Raw genomic sequence first — 14,722 nt, forward strand, 5'->3', positions numbered from 1 at the left:
TAAACTGAATATTTTGACATTTTATGACCTAAAATACTCAAGAATTTAAATGAATAATCTTTATTCCACTGTAGTTTACTGAGGTGGTACCGACCTGCTCCAGAGTCCCGTCCAGGTGAGTCCTGCGACAGTCGGCACAGCTGAAGGCGGCACAGTCAGCGTGGACATGCAGCTCACACACTGAAACACACACACACACACACACACACACACACACACACGTCAGGAATGTGAGGTCAAAGGTCACAACAGGAAGTATTTCACTAATGCTTTCACTGTATCTTGATTGATTGATTGGTTCCTTTAATTTCCTTTTGCGGCAGCTTAAACTGCACTGTTTCTGTATTTCTGGTCTGTTTTATTTGTATTTAATTAAATTTTATGAGATTAATTTAAATGTTCTCTTTGTTTGAAATGTCTGACGTAAATAATATATCATCTATATATATTATCAGTTTACTGATTGTTTGCTTCATTGTATTTATTGTATTTTTGTATTAAATCTTATTGTATTTGTATTGTCTTCACTTCACCAAAATAAAAGCTTCCATCTTTGAAATGACAGATGAATAAAGCGAACCTCCGTGCTGAGCCTGTTATCTCCACGTTCCCTCTGAATTATCTCCGACAGCCACAAACACATAAATGCCGCCACCTGACGTGTTCTCATTCAAATGCTGTGCAAAGTTCATGCAAACTGTGGTAATAAATGTGGACAATAAATGCAAACGGATCTATTTTTACATGAACCAGCTGCAGGTCTGGTTATAAAGACGGCCGTTGCTCCTCTCTGGGTTTCAAACGCGTGATGTGAAGCTTTATTATATCTGTCTACATTCATCAGTGAGTTACATTTAAGGCTTTTTAAGACTTTAATACCAACATTTAAGAGAACTTAGGGCCAATTTCGCAATAAAAAGAAACATTGAATGAGTAAACACATAAGCGGCCAGTTCAAAATGACAATAACTGGTTCAGTTATTTGTCTAAATATCAGTAGAACCGTCCTACAGCTGAGTCTGTCAGGAGGAATCCTCTTCCTCCTGTGTTACACTCCTCACTAACAGTTAGGGATGTTCAGCTTTCAGGTGAAAGTTCAGGATGAACCTAAAATGCATTCTAACCTTTCCAGGTGAACTTAATGTGACCTTCTCTAAACCTTTGAATGCACATGTCCAACTGTTCAGTGTCTCAGTACTTTCTGCACCAGCTGCTGTTCTCTAACAAGAAGCTTAACAGCAACATTCACAACAGGTTTGATCCATGAATCCACCAATACATTTCCTGCTTCAGTTAGAATTGGTATTTAAACAGTCCTCCTCATCCTGCTGTTCACATTCTGACATCATGAGACCAAGACGACACCTAACAGTTGATCAGCAGCACCTCAACACTGGAGGCTTCAAACAGGAAGTCCTCAGACGGAGGTGTTCACTGAGCTTAGAGGGTCACAGAGTGTCATCAGGAGGTTGGAACAGTGATACAGAGACTGGAAGAGTCACAGAAAGGAGAGGAGTGGACGTCCTTTGGCCACGTCCCAATTTATTGAGACACTGAACATGTTTTGTTGTGGTTTACCTACCACTGTTGGTAGATTTTCTTTCAATAAACCATTGCATGCTTCTACTTAAATGCCCTACTTTCATGATATAATATCACTGTAGCATTCACTTTTTACATTTTCCATAAATTTCACCTGAAAGTTGAACCTCCCTAACTTTTAGTGAGTAGTGTTATATACTGATGATCAACACTTTTTACAGCTCAGCTTTTGCCCAAACATCAGTTAGATGATAATTTACTGTCAGTGTTTCCTGCACAGTTTGATCAATTCACTTTTAACCACTCAGTTATTTCTGCATTATTATTTCTATGAAGTTCAGGTGAAAAGGTTTGGTGTTATTTCACGTTCCCACCTGATGCTGGTTGAACTGGTTTATTTAGTGATGAAACTGGTCTGACCTTCGCAGCGCAGCGCCGTGTTTCCTTCCGTTTGCTTCCTGCAGACGCAGCAGAAACGCTTCTTGTGACCTGCAGGACCGAAGCAGTGAGCCACAGGGACCTGCAGGGGGACGGGAAAACACTCCGTCAACACGACTGACGCAAAGAAACGCTAAAAAACACCACAGCACGTTCATCCTGCTGCAGCTTTAAGGCATTTTAATGCAACAAAACTAAACGTTAACATTTTTACAAGGTGAAATAAAACGTTAATAATGTTAACAGAGAAATAAAACATTAACAAAATAACTAATAGAGAGAAATAAGACGCTAACACAAGATAAAACATTAACAAGATAATAAAATGTCAAAGAAACAAAAAAAATGTTAACGGAAAAGTAAAACGTTAACAGAGAGAAATAAACTGAACCCAAACTACTCGACCAGTTTTCCAACATTTACAAAACCACCAAGACGTCAGGACGATGCTCAGTAGTGGAAAATAACAAAGAACATTTACTCAAGTAACTTTGTAGAACTTTTACTTTACTGAAGTGCTTCACACACCTGCTTCACACACCTGCTCCACTAGAGCTCAGTTATAGCTCAAACTTTGCACTTCTTAGTAAAAATGATGCGCTGCCACAGACTGAAGGTGTTTTCAGGGATGCTGTGGATGATTATGAGGGTGGATTTACAGGAAAATCCTGAAAAAAATAAAATCTTGCAGCACACGATGATAAGTCATGTGTACAAATGATTATATTAGTGTGCAGAAGATAAAAAAAACTAAATCATGTTTCAGAAGCTTGAAGGCTCCATAATTTAACTCATTTTGTTTAACGAGGGCTTTTATTTTTGGCACTTTCAGTACATTTTGCTGTTAATACTTCGAATCTACGACTTTTACTTTTGAATTTAGGACTTTTACTAGTAAAGGAACTGAGCACTTCATGAAAATTCATGCTCTCACATCGCGATTGTCTTGTTTTTGAACATATTTTGTCTAAACCACATTTAAAAGTCGATACCTGCAGGATGCATGTTCAGATGTTTAGCTGCTATGTCCTTTTAAAATGTTTTTTATTACTTATTTTGTTAAACAGCTTTATCAGTCTAGTGAATCCAGCAGCTCCACGGGGGACTGGGACTGTTCTAGTTTGCTTGAAGCGCTGCGAGTGGACACGACAACAACGACATGAGCCACGACTGAAACAACAGGACACGTAACATAACAGCACGACAGGTTCACATCAAGCGGCGGGTGACCAGAGGCCTCCGAACTCAGAGGGCCTGCAGCTGCTTTTCACCAAAACACGTCAAAATAAGACAGGAAACATGAGGAGGTCCAGCTGATCGACAGACTGAAACTGTCCAGCACGACTATTTGGACTGATACAAACACTTATATATACAACTTATACAGACAGTCGGGGTGTGTGTTGTCTTGTTTACCAATTATTTTATCATTACGGCTTAAAACCTGAAATCAGAGCAGTAACAAAGTGTGACATCATGTTTTTTCTATTCTGTTCTTTAATTAAAGGGTAACTCCAGTATTTTTAGATTTTTTTGGTGTCTTAAAAGCTGGTAGGATCTCTACAGAGCTACACAGCTTTGTTAAAGAGTAAGATCCTTTTTGTGTGACCAGAGACAGTCATTACATCACGTTCTTCAAAGCCACCAGACTCCATTGACAAAAACAGCAATTTTACCTCACAGAACACAGCAGTTGCTGGTCTATTGTTGATTTGATTGGATAGTTTGATTGTGTTATTGTGCGACTTTGGTGTTTTAAACGGTTATTTGGGATCCAACACAAAAATTGTGAAACACACAATAACACAAACAAGCTACCAGATCAAGGCAGCAGCAGAGCAGCAGCTCCTGTGTCCTGTTCTCTAAAATCCCTGTTTTAGTGAATGTAGTCTGGTGTGTGTGCTGTTTGTGGTGAAACCAAAAGGATCTTCCAGGTCTCTCTCTGTAGGGATCCTTTCCATGATGCTGTCACACACTTAGAATAACACTCTGAGCCTGTCAGTGGATCAAACAAGCTCTTTTAGTGGATCTACTGTGATCAGGTGCAGTTGTCCCAAAGGATCACGTTGCAGCCATTGCAGCCCGTTTGGTGGCTGCTGGCTGAGGTGATCTACTGGACCAGTTCCAACACTTTTACTACCTACCAGTCACTGAGACTCCAGGATGAGGACAGAGAGGACCCAGGGTTAGAAATACTGTAGTTATCCTTTAAGTAAAATGATCTGAATACTTCTTCCACCAGTGGGCTGACAAGAATGTTTTTCTCACTCTGCAGCTCGTAATTAAGGAATAAACGTGTTGGAAGACAAGACTACAGGTTAACCCCCGGGTGTTAGAGCCCCCTCTGTGAAGGAAAGTCAGACCGACACGTCTGTCAGTCAGAAACAGCAAGAAAACAGAAATAATTAATAGAATCTGATCTTTTTGCTGCTGATGATGTTAAATCTGAGGCTGATGATGTTTCCTGGAGAGCAGGTGAGGAGGAGACACCAGCCCACCGTGTCTATTGCTGGTTTATTGATCAGTGCAGCAGTTAGTCAGGCTCAGTGATCAGTGCCGCGCCGATCAATAAACATCATGTCGGGCGTGTTTAGAGTTTCAGTGAGGCGGCAGCTGGTTGTTACTCACCCGGACCAGAGACGGCGCCACGCAGGAACAAGCTGAGCGCAGCGTCTTCAGGCATTTCTCATGGCACATGAAGTTACACACTGAGGAAGAGACAGAGAGGCCACTGAGCAAGGCACCAGCAGGTAGAGGTTCAAGCCCCTACAGCAGGGGTGTCAAACATACGGCCCGTGGGCCAAAACCGGCCCGCCAGAGGGTCCAATCCGGCCAGTGTAAAGATGACAGAGAAGACAAATTCCAGGTCGTTCATAATGACCTGGTAAGAAGAGAGTTCATTAACCCTTTCATGCACAGAGGTCTCTACAGTGTGCAGCTGTTCAGAAGCTGTTTTCTTGTATATGCAGAGTTTTGATGGCTACAGTGACACCAGAGTGGAGCTCCTGCATCATCTCATCCACTCAGAGGGAAGCCAAGATGGCCGACAGACAGCCAGAAACAGCACGGTGCTCATTTTTCTTCTGTTCAAACCTTCTATGAAAAGAAACCCTGCAGGTAAGAAACATATGGAGACATCAAGTAACATCTAAGGAGTCATGCAAACGCTAAATGTTCCAAGTATTGATTTTATATTGGGAGGAAATTATGATTAACCACATGTCCACTGAAGTGTACATCATGCATCAGGAGCTAGATTTCAACTAGTGGACATGTAAATATATCTTTATAAAATATGGTTTGAAGTTCAAACCTTGTTTTTCAGCCTAAAGATGAAGAAAAACACTTATCATATCATAATTCATGCATGAAAGGGTTGAATGTGAACATTTTCAGAATGTATTGGAGGGAAAAAACTGGAGTTGTGGTTATTTAAAGGTTATTCCGCTGTGATTTTGCTGGAGATCAAATTGGGCCCCTGAACTAAAATGAGTCTGACCCCCCTGATCTAACTTCTGCTATGAACCGACCTTCCTTTACACACAGAGACGAGGAGAAAATCTAAATTTACAGAAGTTCAGAACAAATGAAGAAAGACGTGAACTGTAGGTTATCACATGTTGACATTCACCTCCTCTCTACCCACAAGCCTGCATGTGGTTTAAATGTCGTCATCATCATCATCATCACCCTCACTGCAAACTACCGCTCACAGTCAGAGGAACACAAAGTACACACAACTAAAAAAAGAAAATGATTCAAACTGATGAAATAATAATAAGAATCATTATTATTATTATTACTATTATGTTTTTATATTATGGTTGCTAAATAACTACGAAGCCGTTGTCCTGCTCACAGCTGAACAATTCTGAATTTCAGTATCAGAAGTGGAAACAAGAAAATAAATAATAAAAAACATGTTTAACAAATGCAGCATTTTACAAGTATCGACTGTAACGCCTCATTTCTAAGCTGTAGGAAGCTAAACAGTCGGAAGTGCCTCATCAGAAAAGTACGGCTTTATTAGCCAAAGCTGTTTTGTAGATCACGACCATGAAACAATATTTTCTTTACCATATATATGTGCATATGTAATAAGATTTATTGAATTCTCTATAAAAAATTCACCATAAAGCACAAAAACAGACGTTGCCAGGTTCTTATTTTATTCATAATTCATCAACTACATCAGTCGACCTCATCAGGATATGTATTGATATTGTGATAGAGGGTTTTATCGATTAAATGATGAGTTCACTACATTTTTAAAGCCGACTGTAACCACGCAGGCTCCTTCCTGCATCTACTGAGAGCTGAAGTGTCGTAAAGTGACCCGGAGGTCGGACAGCGGCGCTCGTAGATTAGTCGTTAAAAGGAGGAACACTTTGTCTCTTTTCGCTGCTGTTATTTGGAGAATGTTTTTATTCTCATCCGGACAAAAGGAGGAAACTGCAGAGTTCAGATAAGACGCTCAGGGTTCAGGGTTCCTACTTGAACTACTCTCAACAAAACATAAACGTGAAGATGCGTTTAAATGAAGCCTTCTTTGGGTAAAAGCGTTTAAAATGCTCCTTCAGTTGAGTAACTGAGGCGCGGATGTGTCTCTCTGTCTGTGGGTGTTGTTGAACTGACATTTAGTTTGTGGCATATTCTTTTTTTTTTTTTTTTTTGGTTGGCCTCTTCTGACACTGTGGTAAACTTCACACTGAGATCATCAACAACACTTCAGTCTGCTTCACTTCAGCACCAACATCTGAAAAAAAAAAAGCCAAAACAGATCCTCCAGGTTTTTCCTGCTCCGACACGTCAGTAATACGTCTGATAAAAGGCTGTAATTTAATACCAGTGACTCAGCAAAGACTCGCCCAAAGAATTTCTTACAGTCAGAACTTCATTTACAAAAGAAGCTATTTTAGGGTTCCTTTGTTTGTTTGGTTCAAGCCGTCGTTCTTTAGTGAGGCCACATTTTGAGCACAAGGTGAGACTTTATATCACAAAACTTTGATCAATTAATGTACTAATTACGGGTCAGAACATTGAACCAACAATAATTCTCTGTTATTAGACAATTTGCTCCTTTTTTATGTCACTTTAAACTGAATATTTTGGAGTTTTAACAAAACAAGACATTTGAAAACATCAACTGTGACGGACACTTTGGCGTTTTTTTGTCTGAATTAATTGAAAAACTATGAAACTATGATTAGTTGTAGCCCTGTAAAACTCCCCACCCCCACCCTTTAACTGAAATAATAAGGTTTTGAACCACAAAACATCCTCTGCTCTGATCAACCAGCAGTGTGTGTTTTTCCAGTTTGTCAGTAGTCAGAGTTAATCTGATAATTTAACCTTTATTCAAACTGAGAGACACACTTTGAGGAATAAGAGGAGTCATTTTAAAGGGAGTTTAAAGGGACTTGGAAATTAAAAACACTGACGGAACCAAAAAAGGAAAACAAAAGCATCAAAAAGATCAAAAAACATATTAGAAGGATAGTTTAGATTATTTGAAGAGGGGCTGTATGAAGTACTTTTCCAGAGGCAAAGTACCTACAGAAGATATTTAGAATGATTTTCCGACAGGAGACTGAAAAACAGACCAACAGATCCATGATATTGCTCTCTTCACAGCCACCAGACTCCATTGACGAAAACAGTAATTTTACATCATAGAACACAGGAGTTGCTGGTCTACTGCCGCCGTGATCTTTTCATTTGTGTGTGTTATTGTGTGTTACACAAATATTGCGTTGGTTCTAAACTAACCCTCTGAAACACCAATAACACAAACAAACTAACCAATCAAGGCAGCAGCAGACCAGCAACTACTGTGTTCTGTGAGGTTAAATTACTGTTTTTCTCAGTGGAGTCTGGTGGCTTTGAAGAGAACATAAATGGATATAACGGCTTCAGTTGCCTGCCTGAAGGGCTGTCTGGAGGGCAAGGTAAAGCAGTGATAATATTCTAAATATCTACTGCAGGTAAGAAGAATAAGAAGAAGAATAAGAAGAAGAATAAGGACACTTCAAAACTGAACTATCCCTTTAATACTACATAAACTTTACTGTGTTTTTTGTGTTTGCTCTTCTTGTGTAACTGTAGTACTGAAGTACTTCCTTCCCCTTTAAACTGAGCACCATATATGGAGAGAACAACAACAAATTCTACCTTTTTTACATCTCGAGGCCTCTGAAAATTAGTGAAATGAACTTTAACTGTTTAACTGGACATAAACAATAAATATAGCTAGCATCAGCACTGTGCTCTGACAGCTGACCAAGCTAACGTTAGCTTATAGCCTTTAAGTTAAGGTTAACTTACAATTTGTTCCCACCAGGTCCTGAAAAAGATCCTGATAGAAGAGTTTTATGGCTCCAAGCTACATGCTAACGCTACATGCTCATGTGTTAGCCGCTCATTAGCCAGTGTGTGAAATGAATCATCAGTGTTTACTGACCCTGTGTTAGCTTAGCTTATTTTAAAGACACACAGCCAAACCAATTTTACTTTAATGAATTGGATATTCAACAACTGTTGCCTGATGTTAGCAGCAGGGATGTGAATGTTAGCATGTTAGCGCTCATCCTCTGTAGCTAATAACTGTCTAAAGTTCACATCCTGATGGAGAACAGGTTCTAGTGGCTCTGGGTTTAACACTTCCTGGTTGGAGCTCAGGCTGCACTGACCGGGCTAACGTGAGCTAACTTACAGGCTATAAGCTAACGTTAGCTTGGTGAGCACGCACACTGGCTAATGAGCAGCTAACACACGAGCATGTAGCGTTAGCATGTAGCTTGTAGCCATGAAACCCTTCCATCAGGATGTTTTCCAGGACCTGGTGGGAACAAATCAGCAATGTGGGATTTAATCCTGGAGACACCGACTCCTCTGCATCGTTACAGGAACGAGTGTTTACAGCGACACGATGTCGTGAGTTTACCACGAGGATTACTGGGAGGATTGTTTCCATCCGGTCTCGTCGTCTCGCTGCAGTGGCTTTCAGGCAAATTTTTAGCGGCGTCACCATGGTAACAGCTCACAACACACCCCTCTGTGTGCACTGTTATTATCACTGATAGGAATGACAGAGAAAACTACCAAAATAAGAGCCCGGTTGTGATAAGGGTGTCGAGAAGTTCAGCGTTCTGTGAACTTAGAGTGAATATAAATGTCGGGATTATAAAAACTTTTTTTTTTTTCTGACAGGGACAACATCTGGTGACATCACAGGTTTGCGTTAATCCAACTGACGGCTTAAAGAAGAAAATGTTACGTAATCCAGCCGAGCTTTTAGAGCTCGCAGAGCCGCCGCTGTCACATTTGTTGTTGTTGTTGTTGTTGTGTGGATTTTAATGCATCTGCTGCTGTCTGAGAGGATGAGGAGGATGAAGAGGATGAGGAGGATGGTGATGGTCATGTCTCTGCTCACAGTCACACACACACACACACACCTCCTGTTGCCATGCCAACCGGAGGAAGTAAATCACGACTTGACTGCAGCTCCGATTGCGCAACAGACACTTTACACCTCCTCAGAGATGCACACACACACACACACACACACACACACACACACACACACACACACACACACACACACACACACACACACACACACACACACAGGAGATTATGGACATCCAGTGTGTTACTGGGCAGACTGGAGTGTGTGTGTGTGTGTGTGTGTGTGTGTGTGTGTGTGTGTGTGTGTGTGTGTGTGTGTGTGTGTTTTGAATGAGGTTGGCTTGGATTTGCTCTTCAGTTCGCCTGTTGAATTCATGATTAAGTCCTGGCTTAGTGAGAAATAAAGGGAAGGGAAACTGAAAAGGGGGGAAAGGAGATAAAAAAAAGAGAGAGAGAAGGAAAGGAAATGAATGGAAGGAAGGAAAGAAATGGTAAAAATAAAGGAATATAAAAGGGAAGGACAATGCAAAGGGTAGGAAAGACAAAAGACAGGAAAAGGGAAATGAGGGAAGGGAAAGAAAAGGAAACACAAGGAAGGAGGAAAAACAAAGGAAAGGAAAGGAAAGGAAAGGAAAGGCTGCTGCAGATGTCGCCTCTTCATCTTCATCCTCAGTGACTTTGGGTCTAATGACACTCAGAACAAACTCTCCACACTTTTTATTTTTCCCTTAAACAAGTTTCTGAGCTGAGCTCCATCCCCACCGGGAGCACCCATGTGTGTGAGCACTTATCTGGGGCACATGAGTTCAAGTTTTTGCCTTAAATAATTAAAAATAAACTTGAATAATACAGGAGTGATGCTGAGTGTGGATGTGGTCTTACCCTCACACAGGAAGCCGATGAGCCCCCAGATGAAGTCGCTGCAGCTGTGGCAGAAGGTGGGTTTGGTCAGGGTGACTTTCCTCAGGCAGTGGCCCGGTGCGGAGCTCTGGTACTTGGGCCGGAGACCGGGGGACTGCTGCGCCCTCTTCTTCGGGGTCAGGGGGCTCGCTGTCCGGCTGTCCGCGGCGTCAGGGTCCGCCGGTCTGGCCCTGCCGGAGTCGGCCATGTCCTCCTACCCGTGCTCACACAAACTCACCGACGGGAAGGCGTCAACACAGGGGATGACCTGGTTCACTTCTGATGCAGGAAAACCTGGATGTCTAGAAAATATTCCACCCCCAGTGTCGATGCATCCCACCGGGCCAGACACGGCAGCGCAGCCCGGCGAGAGGGCGCCGCTCCCGGTGTGTGTCTGGAGCCTCCCTCGCCTCAGAAGCTAATTACCCAGGTCCAAAAATACAGAGCAGGCAACCAGGTCACGACTTTGTGGTCCAAATGAGATTAGTTTTGTGGTAAATATGACGTCGCTAACCTCCTGGTGGAGAGTCATCCCAGCGGGTAGACACAGCGGTGCCACCCAGCGGTGCTACCCGGCAGAGAGGGCGCTGCGGCCGGCGTGTCTCCCAGAGATTCCCGCCTCACAAGCTAGCTAAATATCCAACTCCTGAAATATTAATCGTGTATCCGCCTCCCTTTAACGCAGAGTGGGTGCTCCAGGGTGGCGAGGATATTCGCCTATTTGAGCCTTTTCTGCGTCGACTTCTCACGGTGGAGAGAACCGTCCACCACGCCGAGATCAGAGTCCCTCCGCCCGGAGACAGCGGTGCCACCCAGCGGCGCTGCGCCGACGAGAGGGCGCCGTGCTCGGTGTATTTCCCGGAGCTCCCCGCTCGGGAAGCTTGATGAATAAAAGATGAAATATCGATCCAGTGAGGCTGGATGCTGAGTGAGCCCGCGGCTGTATGAAGTGGATGAATGGTGGTATTTTTCAGCCAAAGCGTCCAGTAACAATCACAGTCTGTCAGCCGAGAACCGGCAGGTTCAGACCCGGGAGAAAGGCCCCAGAACCCGGCTGGGAGAAGGTCCGGCCGCGGGGCTGGAAGTGAGCGTTATTCAACAAGTGTGAAGTCTTCCGGAGGGGGGGGGGCACTTTCATTTTGGGTTTCTTCTTCCTCCTCCGAGGCTGATTCTCCTTCCGTCCGAGTCTCAAACACTGATTTCCTCCTCCTCCTCCTCCTCCTCCTCCTCCTCCTCCTCCTCCTCCTCCTCCTGTCTCCTCACCACTGATGTTTTTCCGAGTATCATTAAATAAATTAATGATGTGCTCCTCCTCCTGGTTCTCCTGTTGTCCCTTCTCATCCTCCCTCAGCTGGTCTTTGGCATTAAATACCTCCACTGGAACAATCAATCAGTCAATCAATCAATCTATCAATCTATCTATCTATGATAAACCAATTATAATATACTATATTGTCTATTCAGTTTGTATCTTGTTTTTATCTCCATTCTTTAAAAGATTATTATTATATAAATTAATTAATTTATTTTGTAATTAAGTTTTCTGTTGCCATCAGAAATAAATATAGTGTATAAAACTGTTTCATTTTTATCTTTATTATTTCTTTTGTTTCGATTCTTTTTAAAGTTATTTATTGTTGTTTTATTGTGAAATCTTCCATTTTACCTGTAAACCAAGTACCAGAGGAGCCCAGTGCATCATGGGAAACCAACCTGAACCACCAGCTTCATCAAAGAGGACAGTTTGAGCGGGTGTCTCTCCCCCTCTCCCCCCTGCTCTCTCTCTCTCTGTCTCTCTCTCTCTCTCTGTCTCTCCCTCTCCTCCCTCCTCTCTCTCTATGCCCTCTCTCTCCCCTCTCTCTGTCTCTCTCTCCCCTCTCTCTCTCTCTCTCTCTCTCTCACCCCTCTCTCTCCCCTCTCTCACCCCTCTCTCTGTCTCTCTCTCCCCTCTCTCTCTCTCTCTCTCTCTCTGTCTCTTTCTCCCCTCTCTCACCCCTCTCTCTGTCTCTCTCTCCCCTCTCTCACCCCTCTCTATGCCCTCTCTCTCCCCTCTCTCACCCCTCTCTCTGTCTCTCTCTCCCCTCTCTATGCCCTCTCTCTCCCCCTCTCTCTCCCCCTCTCTCCCCTCTCTCTCCCCTCTCTCTCTCACCCCTCTCTCTCCCCTCTCTCTCCCCTCTCTCACCCCTCTCTCTGCCTCTCTCCCCTCTCTCACCCCTCTCTCTGTCTCTCTCTCCCCTCTCTCTCCCCTCTCTCTCTCACCCCTCTCTCTCCCCTCTCTCTCCCCTCTCTCACCCCTCTCTCTGTCTCTCTCCCCTCTCTCTCTCTCTCTCTCACCCCTCTCTCTCCCCTCTCTCACCCCTCTCTCTGTCTCTCTCTCCCCCCTCTCTCTCTCTCTCTCTGTCTCTTTCTCCCCTCTCTCACCCCTCTCTCTGTCTCTCTCTCCCCTCTCTCACCCCTCTCTATGCCCTCTCTCTCCCCTCTCTCACCCCTCTCTATGCCCTCTCTCTCCCCTCTCTCACCCCTCTCTCTGTCTCTCTCTCCCCTCTCTATGCCCTCTCTCTCCCCCTCTCTCTGTCTCTCTCTCCCCTCTCTCTCCCCTCTCTCTCTCACCCCTCTCTCTCCCCTCTCTCTGTCTCTCTCCCCTCTCTCCCCCCTCTCTCTGTCTCTCTCTCCCCTCTCTCTCCCCTCTCTCTCTCACCCCTCTCTCTCCCCTCTCTCTCCCCTCTCTCACCCCTCTCTCTGTCTCTCTCCCCTCTCTCACCCCTCTCTCTGTCTCTCTCTCCCCTCTCTCTCTCACCCCTCTCTCTCCCCTCTCTCTCCCCTCTCTCACCCCTCTCTCTGTCTCTCTCTCCCCTCTCTCACCCCTCTCTCACCCCTCTCTCTGTCTCTCTCTCCCTCTCTCTCTCTCTCTCTCCCCTCTCTCACCCCTCTCTATGCCCTCTCTCTCCCCCTCTCTCTGTCTCTCTCTCCCCTCTCTCACCCCTCTCTCTGTCTCTCTCTCCCTCTCTCTCTCTCTCTCTCTCCCCTCTCTCACCCCTCTCTATGCCCTCTCTCTCTCCCCTCTCTCTGTCTCTCTCCCCTCTCTCACCCCTCTCTATGCCCTCTCTCTCCCCTCTCTATGCCCTCTCTCTCTCCCCTCTCTCTGTCTCTCTCCCCTCTCTCTCCCCTCTCTCTGTCTCTCTCCCCTCTCTCTCCCCTCTCTCTGTCTCTCTCCCCTCTCTATGCCCTCTCTCTCCCCCTCTCTCAGTAAATGAGTGTGAAAAACGCTCTGTTTAGATTTGGCTCAGTTTATGATGTCATAAGGTGATGTGTTGGTCATGTGACCTCCTCCAGGTCGACAGAGGAGAGAGAAGATTGTTTCTGTTCCTCTAAAACGGAGCGTAGCTGCAAAATAACGACTTTATGATCGTAAACCTGCTGCAGATTAGGAGACCTGTCAGTCACATCGTTTATGGATCAAACCGTGCTGCTTATTACCTGGTAAGAGTTCTTCCTGTTAAAGGGGAGTTCTTCCTGCTACTGTGTCCTAATCTAATATCTGATGCTCATGTGGGGACTCTTGGATCCTTCATGTTGAATCTTTTGGTCTGAGCTGCTCTTTATGTGAAGCCTCTTGAGATAACGCTGTTATGAACTGCTGCTATATAAATAAAGATTGATTGATTGATATTCTTCTCTCTGTTTTCGTCCTCGTGCTGCTGCTGGAGGAATGTTTCAGATCAAACTTTGTGTTTTTCCTAATAAACTGAACGGTGGTGTTGGTGTTTTCCTGTTGTACCTGCAGACGGCGTCCACCGGAGGTCAGTGTGAGCCAGTAATCACATGTTCATCATTTAATGTCTCCTGCTGTCGTTTTTACAGATAAATTAAAGACACTAATCTTAATATTCTGACTCAGTTCCTTCAGTTCATCCCTTTGGTACTATAAAAACTTTGTATTCATTTTTGAATTAGTTTTTATTTATTTTATTAATATAAATCAAACTGTCACGTGACTGATTTTGCCCCCTCACACTGCTATGTGTCTCTAATCATTAATTCTCTGTTTGTAAAATGCAAAGAAATCCAACAAAACTCACTTTTTTTTACCTAATAATTCAGTTTTTATGGGTAAAGTTTAGGGTCCATTGTTTAAATTATATTGGGAAAAAAGGGAGGAAATAACCAAAATGAGTAAAAAAAATTATAAAATTGTTAAAAAAAAAAAAAAAAAGTGTGTACAAATTTGTTTAAATATGTACAAAAATGAATAGAATATGTACAAAAAACATTTTTTTAAAATGTATAAATTGTAAACATATATATACTATATATAAAAAAAATAATAATACAATAAAAAGAGTAAAAATCTGAATGAGTTTCTCACTTTTCAAAGTTATTGAGTCACTCTTTACTGATGATGCACCTGAAAACTTGATTTTCATGGAAAAGTAAG

General features: G+C 43.3%; 1 protein-coding gene across 1 annotated transcript in view; it reads right to left on the minus strand.

The window, feature by feature from the left end:
* The window catches only part of LOC139207159 (diacylglycerol kinase theta), a 22,463-nt gene extending 11,944 nt beyond the window's left edge, over nt 1-10,519 (minus strand). Inside the window, exons 1-4 of the mRNA XM_070836802.1 lie at nt 10,270-10,519; nt 4,609-4,688; nt 1,963-2,062; nt 95-180 (exon numbers count right to left, since the gene is read on the minus strand). Of these exons, the coding sequence (XP_070692903.1) occupies nt 95-180; nt 1,963-2,062; nt 4,609-4,688; nt 10,270-10,495 (492 nt within the window). The 5' untranslated portion in view covers nt 10,496-10,519. The remainder of the gene's footprint in view (nt 1-94; nt 181-1,962; nt 2,063-4,608; nt 4,689-10,269) is intronic.
* Nucleotides 10,520-14,722: the final 4,203 nt, after the last annotated feature.

This window comes from Pempheris klunzingeri, chromosome 9, assembly GCF_042242105.1.
Source record: "Pempheris klunzingeri isolate RE-2024b chromosome 9, fPemKlu1.hap1, whole genome shotgun sequence".
Classification (NCBI taxonomy): Eukaryota; Metazoa; Chordata; class Actinopteri; order Acropomatiformes; family Pempheridae; genus Pempheris; species Pempheris klunzingeri.